The sequence below is a fragment of the Caretta caretta genome, chromosome 4 (assembly GCF_965140235.1).
Source record: "Caretta caretta isolate rCarCar2 chromosome 4, rCarCar1.hap1, whole genome shotgun sequence".
Taxonomy (NCBI): domain Eukaryota; kingdom Metazoa; phylum Chordata; order Testudines; family Cheloniidae; genus Caretta; species Caretta caretta.
Window position 1 is genome coordinate 11,757,532 of NC_134209.1, and position 15,780 is coordinate 11,773,311.

At 42.0% G+C, this 15,780-nt stretch overlaps 1 protein-coding gene across 1 annotated transcript in view; it reads right to left on the minus strand.

Annotated features, from left to right (window-relative positions):
- Positions 1-15,780, minus strand: part of TNKS (tankyrase) — a 278,284-nt gene that overhangs the window by 15,312 nt on the left and 247,192 nt on the right. Inside the window, exons 21-24 of the mRNA XM_048846834.2 lie at positions 10,724-10,844; positions 8,564-8,661; positions 5,930-6,004; positions 4,634-4,739 (exon numbers count right to left, since the gene is read on the minus strand). Coding sequence (XP_048702791.2) covers positions 4,634-4,739; positions 5,930-6,004; positions 8,564-8,661; positions 10,724-10,844 — 400 coding nt within the window. The remainder of the gene's footprint in view (positions 1-4,633; positions 4,740-5,929; positions 6,005-8,563; positions 8,662-10,723; positions 10,845-15,780) is intronic.

Below are 15,780 nucleotides of genomic sequence, written 5' to 3' on the forward strand. Positions count from 1 at the left end.
GCAAGAGTTAGACTCTTGACAAAGCCAACAAAACTGGTGCTTGGACTACGTGGATGGCTGGGATGAAGAAACTGTGGCAACCACTGGCTTCCTTTTTGAATATTTAGGCCTCTTGGCCCGGGTGGCCTATGGAAGGTGGAAAAATGGGCTGAGCAAGATCTCTGTGCTGACTGTGACTTGCTAAACTTTCTTTTATATGTTGGTGTATAGATCCGAAAGGATCTGTGCTTGGCCTTCGGTCATTCAAGGTGTGAATGGAGTCATGTGTAGACTTGAAAAACAATTAAAGGCTGTCACAATGGAGATCTTCAGCATTATTCTGCATCTCCCTAGGAAAGCCTGACAGCTGCAGCCAAGATGCTCACTGCATTATGATCACAGTGGAGATGGACCTGGCTGCAGTACCAGCTGCATCCAAGGAGCCTGAAAGGATATTTTTACCAAAAGCTGATCTTCCTGTATAATAGCTTTAAACTGCTCCTCATGCTCCTCTGGTAGATGTTCAATAAAGGTTTTAAATGTATTGTAGTTCCAATAGTCGTATTTTGACATAAGGGCCTGACGAGTCACTACTCAAAACTGCAACATGGCTAAGGAGTAAGTCTTATAACCAAAGAGGTTAAGTCTCTTCTTGTTCTTGTTGCAAGGGGTAGATTTTGTATTGTGCTGCCCACTGCATTCATTATCCGCCTACACTACCAGGGAGTTTGATGCAGAGTGGGAGAATAAAAACTCAAAATCCCTAGCTGCGACACAGTATTTCTTATCTGCATGCTTGCAAGTAGATGGTGCAGTCGCAGATGATCTTAGCAGATTCCAGTAAAGCTTCATTGACAGAGATGTCTACTTGTGTAGAAGCTGAGGTGTGCAAAATGTCCAGGAGCTTATGATGGGAATCCTGGATCACCTCTAATGGAATATGAAGTATATCAGTGACATCCGCATATCAGTCATCCGCTATCGAAGGTGGAGGAGGCATGACTGCTTCGTCAGGCGATGACGATATATTAGTAAGAGATGTCATCTTCTTGTCAGCCCTTGCCTCCTGGTCCTCAAAGGTCCTCTCTTCTGCTAGAAAAGGTGGGAGTGGGGGCTAAGGAAAATACCTCTTTATGCTCTCTGTGGGAGTGAGTAGATGTTGTCAAATTGCTGACAGTACAGAGTCCAAGGCCACTGGGGAGGTCCAAGGGGGAAAGCATCCACGCTGGTCAAGCCAAGAGAATGGAGCTGGAGGTCTTCTGTCCTCTTGTGTTAGTGCGTATTGGAGAAAAACCCTGACAGAAAAACCCTGTATTGAAATCTGAGTCAGATGAGTCTTCCTCAATATATTCCATGGTAGGTAACAACTGATCATCATGGATGGTAGAGTTCAGTGAGTCAGGTGGCCTGGGAGGAAAATGAGGAGTCAGTGACCGAGTGGGTGTCGGTACAGGTAAACGCTCGGTACCAGACAATAGCAGGCATTCTGGCTCACTGAAACAATGTCGTCTCTTGAATACTTAAACTCCTGTGATATTGATGGTATATGGGTAGCAGCTAGGTGAGATCCTGTAGAGACTGGTTTTGGTACAAATATCTTGGACACTGGAAGCTTGGTTTGAGAGTGACCACGAGCAGACTATGTTGTTATTGCAGAGGTTCAAGATGCTGTCAGTACCACAGTGTGATGGGATGGTGTTGTGCGATGGGGTGTATAAACCCCTCATAGGACAGAAGGGGATTAAGGAGCAATTCTGGGTGAAGGAGGCACCAAACTGCTGCCTGGATACAGGGGAGCAACAGTACCCGATGACCGGGACTAGGGCTGAAAGCCTGGAGGTGGCAATCCCCAGAGATGGACAGCAGCTGGCTGGGACGCAGATTGCAGCAGGAAGTGACCCAGGAAAACTGACTTGAGGCTGACAGAAGACGCCACCAGGTAAGCAGCCAAACCAGCCTCCCAGGTCTCTGCATTGCAACCCAGTGGAGTGGAGGGCCCAGGTTCTCCAACCCTGCCCAAGGCCCGTACCCACTAGATGGAGATGTTATGAAAGAACTGGACTTAACATAAACCTGCACTTGCCATAACCAGCAGCCTTCTTGTGCATTTAGCCATCATGAAGTGAAGGTGAGGATACCACGTAGAGAGGAAGAATTTGGACTTGCTTAGGCAGACAAAAACAGCTGCACAAGCTGCAGTGTTACTAACAAGGATAGATAAAGTAAAATGGCATTAAATGAGAATGGAAGGGAGCTGACCTTGGTCCAGGTGCCTGTGTCTGTAAAACTTCTAGCTGAAGTTGCTTTGCTGATAAGTAGAATAATGAATTATTATTTGCTGTTGCTAGGGAAATTGCTAGCATATTAGGGGTCATTATGAGTTATGTGCTTTGTTTGAAGAAACCTATAAAGAGTTTAGTTAGAGAGAATACTCTGGAGAAGTCTGGATTTTCTATGGGCAAGGAGACACTGAAATCCATCTCCCCAGTGGCTAGAAGGAAAGCCAGCCACTGGAACCCTGCTGCTGCCACTCGACACTATCTCAGCCTTTGTGTAACTATATCTATCTGGGGTGCTCTAGACTATTGCTATTTTTGATGTGTGCTTTGTATTCAATAAAAACAAGGATTTTTGGATGGAAGCACTTGTGTGTGAACCAATCGTTTATCAGACAGAAGTGCTGCGTCCCCCACTGATTTATTTCCTGACGCTGCCTGGAAAACAGAGACTAGTTACCATAGTTTTGGGTTCATATAAACCCAGTGCCACCTCTGACCTGTATCCCCTAGGCAGAGATGCTAACCTGAACTGCACCCATTAGGCAGTGCTGCTGACCCTAACTGCACTCACTGGGGGTGACTGCTGCCTTGGGGTGCTAACCACTAGGCAGGGGACTCTTCCTCCCAATGCATGTTGGTATCAGAAATTCAACTTCAGTGTCTGGTGGTGTAGTCCTCTTTGAGATCTCTAGCGGTCTGGGTACGAAGTAGATGACCTGAGTACCCAATCTCTCTTTGTAGTCAGTCTCTTAGAGGACACCTTAGAGGCCTTCCCGGTACCTGAACCACATGGAGAATCTAAAGAATTCCCCTTGTGACATGAGATATGCAGAGTCTTTTTGTGATTTGGTGGCCAAGATTTTCTAAGACACCCAGTACTCCGATTCTTCTCATCAGCAACCAGAAGCTTAGGTAACACAGCTCTCTGTACTGCGGACTTCTGACACAGAAGCTGTCTGCTGAGACTTTTGGTGACTGATGCCCAGAGGTAAACAGCATAGTTCAGCCTGTATACGTTGAGGCATTCAGTGACAAGGATCTCAAAGTAGATGGGGCACTTGAAGCCCTGTGTATGTGGAGGTTTTCGGTACCCAGGTCAGAAGTTGGTCTTTGGGCTTGTTCCATCATAGAATCTCAGGGTTGGAAGGGACCTCAGGAGATCATCTTCTCAGGAGAAGAATGAGGGGGGATTTGATAGCTGCTTTCAACTACCTGAAAGGGGGTTCCAAAGAGGATGGCTCTAGACTGTTCTCAATGGTAGCAGATGACAGAACGAGGAGTAATGGTCTCAAGTTGCAGTGGGGGAGGTTTAGATTGGATATTAGGAAAAACTTTTTCACTAAGAGGGTGGTGAAACACTGGAATGCGTTACCTAGGGAGGTGGTAGAATCTCCTTCCTTAGAGGTTTTTAAGGTCAGGCTTGACAAAGCCCTGGCTGGGATGATTTAACTGGGAATTGGTCCTGCTTTGAGCAGGGGGTTGGACTGGATGGCCTTCTGGGGTCCCTTCCAACCCTGATATTCTATGATTCTATGATCATCTAGTCCAACCCCCTGCTCAAAGCAGGACCAATCCCCAATTTTTGCCCCGGATCCCTAAATATCCCCCTCAAGGATTGAACTCACAACCCTGGGTTTAGCAGGCCAATGCTCAAACCACTGAGCTAACCCTCCCCCTGTCACTAAATTATCACTAATCTAAACCTTGTTTCCCTATGGTTTTGAGATCTGCTCTTGAATGAGATGCAGAACTTGCACTTGCTGGGGATATGAGTGTCTACCAAATTGACAGAGACACTGAGGATGCCTGTCACTGATAGGGATAGGTTCATGAAAGGAAAGAAAGCTCTTAAAACTAGGGGATCCAGTCAGACACCCAGAGCAAAGTCCAAAAAATCCCGCTTAACAGGGAGAAAAAAGAAGAAAAAAAGAGGGAACCGTGATTCCAAAAACTAACACCACAAACATTAAACACGAACTAGGCTGACGAGGACAGGCACACTCTACACTTCATCTCAGGCTGAAGGAGCCTGAAAAAGAACGGAGGGTGGGTCCTGCATGCGGTTCTATATATCCTCGGAACAGGGCATGAGAATGTGTAGGGCCCATGGAAGGGCCAAACGGGCACTGCTTCTAAAAATCTTTGCTCAAAGGTGCAGGGGCACATGCACACCTGAAGTGAAGCACCCACAGGGACACTTCTTGAAGAAGTGTAACTTTTCTCATCAAAACACACTTGCATACGTTCTGATGGTGGAGAGGAAAGCGAGCAGAAATACAAAAACAATGTACAATGATTAACACTAACATTTCCTCCCCACTCCCCCCTTTTTTTAAAGAAGTCGTGAAGCCTAGAAATAGAGACTAGTTCCTCACCATGAAACAACATACGCTCATTGTGATGGTTGTGATTTTCCTCGGACACCTCCTTCTGTCTGTGACAGAATCTCTCCCTCAACTTCTTGTTCACAACCTTCTGAATCTACAGTGTAAACAAAAAATATGATTCAATTCTAATGAAATGTAATTCTATACAGTATAGGGAAACTGTAGCAAGAGGCATGGACTGTATAACAAATATCTGGGGTGGTTTTGCTTTTAAAACAAAATTGGTAAAAAACATTACAGACAGAGCTGGCAGACCACCTTTAGTCAAGGTAGCCCAACACTTCCTGTTATAAGATCCTGTTTTCAGTTGCTTATTACTTTGCCAAACTTTTACCATTTGGGCTGAAATTTTAGGTTCCTGCCTCAGGCAGAATTTTGTTGGAAAATTTAGGCAAAAACTGTTCAGCCATTTCTGAGAAAAAGTTAGGGGAAAATGTGTTGTTTTGTGTACATGAAACATTCATAATACTATTTTGCTGTGAAGCTCCAGTCTGGTGCTTTCAAGCTTTGAAGCAGGGACTTCAAATTTGGTGGTGGTGATGCAGCTAGGCCTGGTGTCAGGGATGTGCCTTTTGCCATCCCTGGGAAAATCCATCCAAACTGGCCTAGTTATGAGCCTCTGAGAAATCTCAGTTTGCACATGCTCAGTAGAGACTTGAAGAGTCTGGCAGCTAAATACTCTGAAAATTCTATCCATATTGAGCATGCTCCATCCCTTCACAGCTCCTAATGGTGACAGGACTGCACTTGGCTATCCCCAGAGTGACTGAACATGTTCCATCCCAGGAGCTGTAGGGAGCTCCTGTGGGACTGGCCACAGGAACTGAAAGCAGGGCAGCTGTCTCGTCTGTGCTCCCAATACTATCCCTGTTGACATCAAGGCAATATGAAGCAGGTCGAAGTTTGCTTTGTAAAAAAAAAATTGGGGACATTACATTAAAAAACCCTACACAACGTTAAGGCTGCAAAGTCAAGCAATCAGAAGCCAGAATTAAGATTGCCTGTTCCACTTTAATAATTTATCCCCTTTGTGTGTATGCATTATGGTACAGTCTGTAATTACATGGTCACCTCCTGCCTCCTTCACTGCACAGCATGGATGTACAGTCTTAATTTTGGTATTTCTTACCTTCTGAATGCTTGACTGTGCAACTTTGACGTTCTTGTAATGTGGATTTTTGTATGCAATTATATAATGACAGGGCAGCATATCAAAATGATTCCACCTGTTAGCATAATTACCATTTATTTTACTTCTGATTTTCTGAAGTCTTTGAGACTTACCCTGATGACATTATATCTGTTGAAGATCCCTCCAGCATTGCCACCGTCTCTGTGCTCCCGGATTGTACTTTGCATCTGCATAAGAATATCAAATGGAATTCTGAAACATTGACACCTGCTAATAATATTAATGAGCTGGAAAGGGAGTTCATTTAAGCAAGGCCAAAAAATGGGGAACGGTGAATATACTTATAACAGATTACATTCGTGGAGAATGAGCAAAGAAACCCAAAAGTTAAGAGACCTCAAATTTGAATACAGCTATGTTCTTTAATTTGTTAGAGTACAGAAAGTCCCAGTGGAGCACATTGCTCCAGGATATTGGCTGAGAACAAATCCAATGACCCAACTTGTCAATAAAACTCCAAGTAAGAAAATAAGCACATTGGAATTTGCTGTCCAATGAATTTCATTGAATTTCAAAAGTTCCAATTATAATGTTACAAAAAGCAAGAAAGATTTTCTGGAAAGACTATGTTGACATAATAAAGAATGTATAACTAAGGTACATAATCTTCCATTTCTTGGTTACTGGGGGGATCAATACATTGTGATGTTTGTACATTACTATTACCAGCTATCAAGAACTATAATTTCATCTACAGGTAAGTGACTTTTGGTAGACAATTACAGTTAAAGTAACAGAATTTAATAACAGCCCAAATAAATATTGTATTTGACTCTGTTGGCAGTTGACTCTGTCTGTTACGCAAGCTATATGCAATCCTGTATGAACTCTGGATTTCCAAACTCTTGTCTAAGCAAGAAGTAGCTTAAACATTTTCAACTTACTTTAAAAACAAAACAAAAAAACACTAGCACATCACAGAAACAGTTACAATCTAGGGCAATGTTAAGTCAGAAAATCAACATAAACTGTACCAAGTGAGAGGCAAAACAGTCTAATACATGTGAACTTTGCAGTCGATATTCTGACTTTTGCTAGGGCAGCAAGCTGTTAGGGTTGCTAAGCAGACCCTTGGCATCAGTATTTCACTGGTGACAAGGTGATCGGACACAATGAGGTTGTCATACCATGCCTCCTTATTAAACTAAGCAAACAATTTGTTAAAATAGCACCCTAAGTCCCTGATCCTGCATGTCCTAATGTGCTTTCCTACTAACAGGAATGGACAGATCACACACGAAGGTCTAGGGCTCAAGGTCAAAGGTTTTACAATGTAATCTGTTTATTTTTCCATTTAAATAGCTAATACCATAAAGTAGTACACACAAAACCTCCCTCCTCATTTTGATCTGTCATATGAGCCTTTTGAACACTTCTCCAAGAAAATACACTTTGTAAGGGGAGTTAATGACCCAGACCCAAGAGCACATTCAATGGGTGTTTCCAAAAGACTTCAAGAAGCATAAGGAGCTGCCTCTTGAAGCAGTGGATACAAACCACAGGGAAAGGGATGAAGGAGAGTGTAATCCCTTTGGTTCTATTTTAACCTATGTTCCCAAACACCCTAGCTAAAAAAGGGAAAAACTGATGACTTTCATGAAGGTAGGTGCACATACGTGGCCCCGTGGTGCATACACATCGGGACACCAACTACAGGTAAGGGTCACAGCATACAGCATCCATCCTACCCTATCTAAGTTCTTATCCTGGCACTCATCGCCTTAGTATCCAAGTGTCTCTGTGGAGAAGGCAGCACCTGAGCAGGAGATTGTGGCAAGGCAGGGAGAAGCACTGGGTTAGCCTGGCTGGCAGACAGTGGACAGAGCAAGGAAGATCTGAACATGCGCAGTCACCCAGCAACACGAAAGCAGTCGCAGCTCTATGTGCACCATCATCCCCAACAGCAGAAGGGTGTGTCCGGCCCCACCCATCACCTGGTCTCTCTGGGGGCAAGAGGCAATGCCACGTTAAGGGGATCATGGGGCTGTTGTGTGACCTGTCCTACTCTCAACGATGACCCAGGACCCTGGGGAGAAATGGTTGTTCCAGCCTCCACCCACAATTACTCTCAGCTCATTTTTTGGGAGCTGCAGGATTGATTGCTGTCTTTGGGGGTGAGGTGATGCTGATGCCTGGTCTGTCCCCATGGAGCTGTGGGGGCTTGGGTCCTTTCCCCCCACACTACAGAGGACCTTGATGTTGTTTCGCTTGCCAAAAGAGACTGCATAAAAACGGCCCTTTCCTACTGCTCCCTGAGTGCCCTGGGGTCAGATCTTTTTTATTCCTGTTAACTGCTTTGGTGCTGCAGGGCTGGAGTCTCTCTTTGAGCAGCACCAACAGCATGGCTTGTTTATTTTAAGTCAGTGACACACTTGTGGAGCTCTACTAAAGGCAGCGAGGGTTGCAAAGGTATCACCGAGGCCATAATCTGAAAAAAAGTGATGAGCGCAGGTGTACCTGGGTGTGGAATTGGGCCCGCAGAGCACTGGGGATATATAAGAGGAAAAGAACCTAGTTTGACCTTCAGTTCCTAGGTGGAGTTTGAAGATCTGGCCATCAGGGATCACATCTGGATCTGTAATCACTGGGTGGCAGTAAGGTGGAACCCACCAATGCTATTTTGAGAGGATCACTTTGCAGTGGAGAACCACACTGACCTCCAGGACAGACATTAAGCAGCAAACACAAGCCAATTTTTAAAACAAAAATATTTGTATTTATAATACCTCCTCTTCTACTGATTGATACTCCTTATCATCGGGAGCAAGGTCTAGGAGAATAGTCCCTTGGCTCACACAGTGAAAAGTCAAATAAGGACTGGTGCCTGCAAAAGGGAAGAATTTAAGAAGTAAAAATCAACTGTAGGAAACAATACCAGCTGTATTTTTACCCAGCTTTACTATTATTGTTTGTTGAATAACCCCAGAGCAGGAGCAAATGCAATAAAGGACGTAAACAAAGGAAATACAACCTAAATTAGATCAAATGCTTGAAAAGCAGCAGGCATTAAAAGAGAGTATTAAAATAGAATAAAATATTAAAAGAATAAAATTTATGTGGGAAAAGAACTTATCCAGCAATTTCTGCTTTCAAGTGAAGCAGCTGAAGCCTGTGTGATAGAGACAATTCCAACAGTTTGCAATTACAGTGTGATCCATTCAGGAATTAGTTATTAGTAACCAACAGTTGTGTGTGTTAATCTTGGAACAAACCCCTGCACTAGACCGTGACTGACCTTTACGTAGGTACACAAAGAGCTGCTCCCACTGTATGCACTTCATGCTGGAGCCTGCTAGAATGATGGCCTTGTGCTCAGAGCAGCATAGAATCATAGAATATCGGGGTTGGAAGGGACCTCAGGAGGTCATCTAGTCCAACCCCCTGCTCAAAGCAGGACCAACACCAACTGAATCATCCCAGCCAGGGATTTGTCAAGCCTGACCTTAAAAACCTCTAAGGAAGGAGATTCCACCACCTCCCTAGGTAACCCATTCCAGTGCTTCACCACCCTCCTAGTGAAAAAGCTTTTCCTAGCATCCAACCTAAACCTCCCCCATTGAAACTTGAGACCATTACTCGTTGTTCGGGCATCTGCTACCAATGAGAACAGTCTAGATCCATCCACTTTGGAACCCCCTTTCAGGTAGTTGAAAGCAGCTATCAAATCCCCCCTCATTCTTCTCTTCTGCACATTAAACAATCCCAGTTCCCTCAGCCTCTCCTCATAAGTCGAGTGTTCTAGTCCCCTAATCATTTTTGTTGCCCTCCGCTGGACTCTTTCCAATTTTTCCACATCCTTCTTGTAGGGTGGGGCCCAAAACTGGACACAGTACACCAGATGAGGCCTCACCAATGTCGAATAGAGGGGAACAATCACGTCCCTCCATCTGCTCGCAATGCCCCTACTTATAGAGCCCAAAATGACGTTAGCCTTCTTGGCAACAAGGGCACACTGTTGACTGATATCCAGCTTCTTGTCCACTGTAACCCCTAGGTCCTTTTCTGCAGAACTGCTGACTAGCCAGTACGGTGCATGGGATTCTTCCATCCTAAGTGCAGGACTCTGCACTTGTCCTTGTTGAACCTCATCAGATTTGTTTTGGCCCAATCCTTTAATTTGTCTAGGTCCCTCTGTATCCTATCCCTACCCTCCAGCGTATCTACCACTCCTCCAAGTTTAGTGTCCTCTGCAAACTTGCTGAGGGTGCAGTCCACGCCATCTTCCAGATCATTAAAGAAGATATGGAACAAAACCGGCCCCAGGACTCCGCTTGATACCGGCTGCCAACTAGACATGGAGTCATTGATCACTACCCGTTGAGCCCGACGATCTAGCCAGCTTTCTATCCACCTTATAGTCCATTCATCCAGCCCAGTACTTCTTTAACTTGCTGGCAAGAATACTGTGGGAGACCGTGTCAAAAGCTTTGCTAAAGTGAAGGAACAACACGTCTACTGCTTTCCCCTCATCCACAGAGCCAGTTATCTCGTCACAGAAGGCAATTAGATTAGTCAGGCATGACTTGCCCTTGCTGAATCCGTGTTCCTCCCCTCCATGTACCTCTTGGGGTGTGCATTCCCCAGATGAGGTGGAGAGGAGACAAGACAATGGTTCCACCCCATCTTTGCACCACCAGACTGAAAGATTCCTTTGACTCCAGCCATTTTATCTCTACTGCCTAGCCGGAATTTGGTTCAATGCTGCAAGCAGGAACGCATCTTACCACACCTAGACTCTTTAAAGTCACGGTCTAAGACTGGGGGTGGTTTAAGAGCATTCCTTTTACAAGGCAACTGCTGAAAGTCTGCTGAAAATTATTTCAGACAGGTCCAGGTGTACATAACTCGAAGTTAACAGGTAGGGCCAACTGTTTTGACATATTTACCTTGCTGCCCTCCTAGAAGTCTCTCTACACCTTTTATTAGTTTGTGGCGATGTCCATATGCGTTAATGCCAATTTCTTTTAACTCTTCATGCCCCATGTCTGCCAATACATCAAGAGTTATCTGAAAAGAGAAAGGATGACAAAAATTAGTAGCCAAGTCTTCATTACCTCCTAAGGAAAAAATGAAAAAGTCCCATTGTTACAGAAATTATACTGTACCTACACTGCATTCATGCTACGAGTAGAATCCCTCAGTTTATGTATTTTATTTTTATTATGATGACCCTGCAATCTAATAGACTGCCACCTTCCTGTCTGAGGCTGGCCCAGGTAAATACCACAGGGTCTCTCCCCAGGATGAGACAGCAGAGAGCTGCTCTATGCTGGCTGCTGCAGAATGTGTGTAAATAACACAGAACATACCTCTCTCTTCCAAAAACTAACACAGAAATCTAATTTAACATAACAGTTAAAAAGTAAGCTATTTAATTTTCCATACATCTCCCTTCATGGTAAGACTCCACACCAAACTGGGAATAATTTCTAACCATTTAATGAATGCAGTGAAACAATAGTCAAATATTACTAGGAAAATGATTTAGTCTGGATCTGATATTGCTAAAGGAATGATAAAAGGCTAATTTAAAACTGATAGGAGATTTCAAGTGTGCCTATGGGATTTAGGTGCATATGCCCCACTGCAAATCAGTGGGACTTGCATTCCTCTGTTCCTTAGGTGCATCATAACTCTTCCCCTTCAGTGACAGGCCATACTGATATTGGATTTTTAAAAATAATTTCCTGTGCTGAAGTATCATTGATGGAGCTCCACATCAAGGACGATTGTACACAGGTGACTAGTCACTGTATTATCTAGAATGGCTCTGAGGAGGGTTAGATGGCACTCCGGCTAACACACCAATATATTATTTACACTAACACACCCACCATTGCTAGCACTGGTGGACCTGCATGAGTGACAACAGAAATAGTAAAAAAAAATCCCAGACAACAGCTTTCCTGAAAAGATTATTAAGGGGTCAGGATTACTAACGTGGTGCTGTACATCAGCACTATACACATATCAACAGTTTAAAGCACACTGTAGCCAGATTTTACATTTTTGCACAAATACTGATAAATGTATTTCCACCACATACAGCATGGAAATAAAAGTTCTATTTTAGCCTGATAATTTCCCATTCTTTTGCTGTTATGTCCTTATTAAAATGTCTAACACATCCTACATCGATGCCATTACAGATTTTCTAAAACATTCGCTTTGTGTTTATATGGTGCGTGTGTGTCTCCAAACACGATTTGGCTATGTAAAATCATGCTTCAGTAACCCACGGTTCTTAGGAATAATGACTGTCATGATGACAGATCAGGACTATTCACTGGCTGTAATATATTAAGATTCCTCAAAGCATTTGACAAGGCTGCATTTCAAGGTAATAGAGATTACCTGCTAAAGCAGGAAGTAATAAAATAGGATGTTAAATAAAATGTGAAACAGAAAATTGATTTAAGAGCAGGACATAAAGGGCAGTCTAGACACAAACTTTTCATATTGTACAGAAATTCTATGCACAGGTTACTTTTTGGACCTCAGAGATACAGAAAAATTTCATTTAGGAGAGGCATTCAAATACATCTGCTCCCAAATTTACACATTACAATAGAACTGGAGGCTTAATCAACGGGAAACCATACAACTAGATTCAAAAGGAGCTGGAGAGTTAAGATAACTGGATCTGTAAGTAGAAAACAAAGTCCACTGTAGACAAAGATAATATGCTTAATTCAGGAGAGAGGGACTCAACCAAGGGATATGTGATAAACATGTGATAAACATGTGATAAACCCAACATATCGATCAGGCAAAAGATATGAAGATTACTATGAAAGAATCATTGAAAACATCCATCAAGTGCAGAGCAGCACTACAAAAGACTGCAAAAGATACTACCGTACAGCCAGAGGACTAGGATTAACATCAGGGGAGATCCAAAATGAAAAGGTGTCCCTCCCTGGTACCTGTATCACAGGAGGGCTGTTTCCTTGCAGAGATTGTAGTGTATGGGAAACAAAGACAGTTCCAGACATCAAGCATCCAAATAATATGGAATGACTATGAAGATGTACTTATTGGCTTGAAAGGACAACAGTATGAGATGAATTAACAAGTTTTCAAAATGATGAAAGAGACAAGTAAAGCCGATTTGCATTTTTAAAACTCTCACGAGTGGGGGAAAATTGTACAGAACCTAGAAGTAGGGCTGTCAAACAGTTAAAAAAATTCATCCTGATTAATCGTACTGTTAAACAATAATAGAATACCATTTATTTAAATATTTTTGGCTGTTTTCTACATTTTCAAATATATTGATCTCAATTACAACACAGAATACAAAGTGTACAGTGCTCACCTTATATTTATTTTTGCTTACAAACATTTGCACTGTAAAAAACAAAAGAAATAGTATTTTTCAATTCCCTCATTACAACTACTGTAGTGCAATCACTTTACCATGAAAGTTGGACTTAAAATGTAGAACTATATACAAAAAAAAATAACTGCGTTCAAAAATAAAACAATGCAAAACTTTAGGACTGAGTGGACTTGTAGGTTCTAAAGATTCATGCTCCAACCTCCATTCCAGAGGACATGTTGATGACGGGTTCTGCTTGATAATGATCCAAAGCAGTGCAGACTGATGCATGTTCATTTCCATCATCTGAGTCAGATGCTACCAAGAGAAGGCTGATTTTCTTTATAGGTGGTTTGGGTTCTGAAGTTGCTCTTCCAAGACTTCTGAAAGTCTGCTCCACACCTCGTTCCTCTCAGATTTTGGAAGGCACTTCAGATTCTTAAACCTTGAGTCGAGTGCTGTAGCTATCTTTAGAAATCTCACATTGATACCTTCTTTGTGTTTTGTCAAATCTGCAGTGAGTGTTCTTAAAATGAACAACATATGCTGGCTCATCATCCGAGACTGCTATAACATGAAATATATGGCAGAATATAGGTAAAACAGAGCAGGAGACAAACATTTCTCCCACAAGGAGTTCAGTCACAAATTTAATTAACATATTTTTTTTTTAATGAGCATCATCAGCATGGAAGCATGTTCTCTAGAATGGTGGGGGCAGCATGAAGGGGCACACGAATGTTTAGCATGTCTGGCCCATAAATATCTTGCAATGCCCGTACAAAAGTGCCATGTGAACGCTTCTGCTCACTTTCAGGTGACATTGTAAATAAAAAGCAGAAAGCATTATCTCCCGTAAATGTAAACAAACTTGTTTGTCTTAACGATTGGCTGAACAAGAAGTAGGACTAAGTGGACTTCTAGGCTTTAAAGTTTTAATTTTGTTTTTGAGTGAGTTATGTAATGAAAAAAAAATCTACATTTGTAAGTTGCACTTTCATGATAAAGAGCCTGCTTTACAGTTCTTGTATGAGGTGAATTGAAAAATACTATTTTATTTGTTTATCCTTTTTACGGTGCAAATATTTGTAATAAAAATAATACTATAAAGTGAGCACTGTACACTTTGCATTATGCATTGTAATTGAAATCAATATTTGAAAATGTAGAAAAACATCAAAAAATATTTAATAAATTTCATTTGTTATTCTATTGTTTAACAGTGTGATTAAAACTGCAATTAATCGCAATTAATTTTTTTTGAGTTACTTCAAGTGAGGTAACTGCAATTAATCGACAGCCTTACTTAGAAGATAAGCATCTAAAGTAGAACTCTTCAGTGGAAGAGGAAGGTTTTTTAAACAGGAAAAATGAGTTTAAGCAATACTTAAAGATTTGTTTCTAGAGGGTCATGACTAAATGAAACAATCCAAAATTAGATTAAGATAACTAAGGAGAGCAGAACTATTTGGATAGAAAGGTTTTTCCTGGTTCTAAAAAGCCAATATTCCATTTTTCTGATAAATATAAACTTCTATTAAATATATGGAAAGCACACTTCTCCTAGTTAAGGAGAAAAAGGTAGCCAAGAAATATTACAATTCATGCTGAAGTGGAGAAGACGTATACATAATGTCAATGAAAACTAAAGAAAAACAGTCATATCTACAAGAATTGGGAAGCAAAGGACAACTCTTAACACTTCATACAATAGTCTGGAGAATTTTCATAACCAACACATTATGTTTAAAGTGTTTGTGCCCTGACTTATGGCTACAGTTTAATATGTCTTATTTCTCCCCCGCCCCACATTATATCTTAGTTCACACTAGTAAATTATGTGTTTGTCCAAGAAGCTGTTCAGAAAAAGAATTCACAATAGCATTCAAATGCTATTCTCTTCCAAAAACTGACCACAAACATGGTAACTTCTTACAATACATTTTGCATATCCAGAGTAACTGGTAACATACTTTTCCCCCACTATTTACTCTTTAGCCCTACACACCCAAAACAGCTAAGATTATAACCTTAGGAAACTATTTCTTGAATTCTCTAGCGTAGACAAGGCCTGGGTAAAGTAGTTTCTCTTCTGCCTTGCCCATTAAGGGCATTGTTTACTAAGTTCTAATCACTTTCACTTTAATAACTCTGTTCAATGCAATAGGCTTGCACAGGCATCATAGAATTGTAGGACTGGAAGGGACCTCCAGAGGTCATCTAGTCCTGTCCCCTGAACTCATGGCAAGACTAAATATTATCTAGACCAGTGGTTCTTCACCAGAGATGTGTGTACCCCTGGGAGTACACAGATCTTCCAGGGGGTCCATCAGCTCATCAATATATTTGCCTAGTTTTACAACAGGCTACATGGAAAGTACTAGAAATGGCAGTACAAACGACAATTTCATACAGACAATGACTTGTTTATACTGCTCTATATACTTCATCAGTGTTTCTCAATCTGGGGGTGGCGATTTATTTTGTAATTATATGGTAACAATGAGAAAGTAAGTAATTTTTCAGTAAGAGTGTTCTGTGACACTTTTGTAGTTTTTAAGTGAGGTGAAACTTGGGGTACGCAAGACAAATCAGCCTCCTGAAAGGGGTACAGTAGTCCGG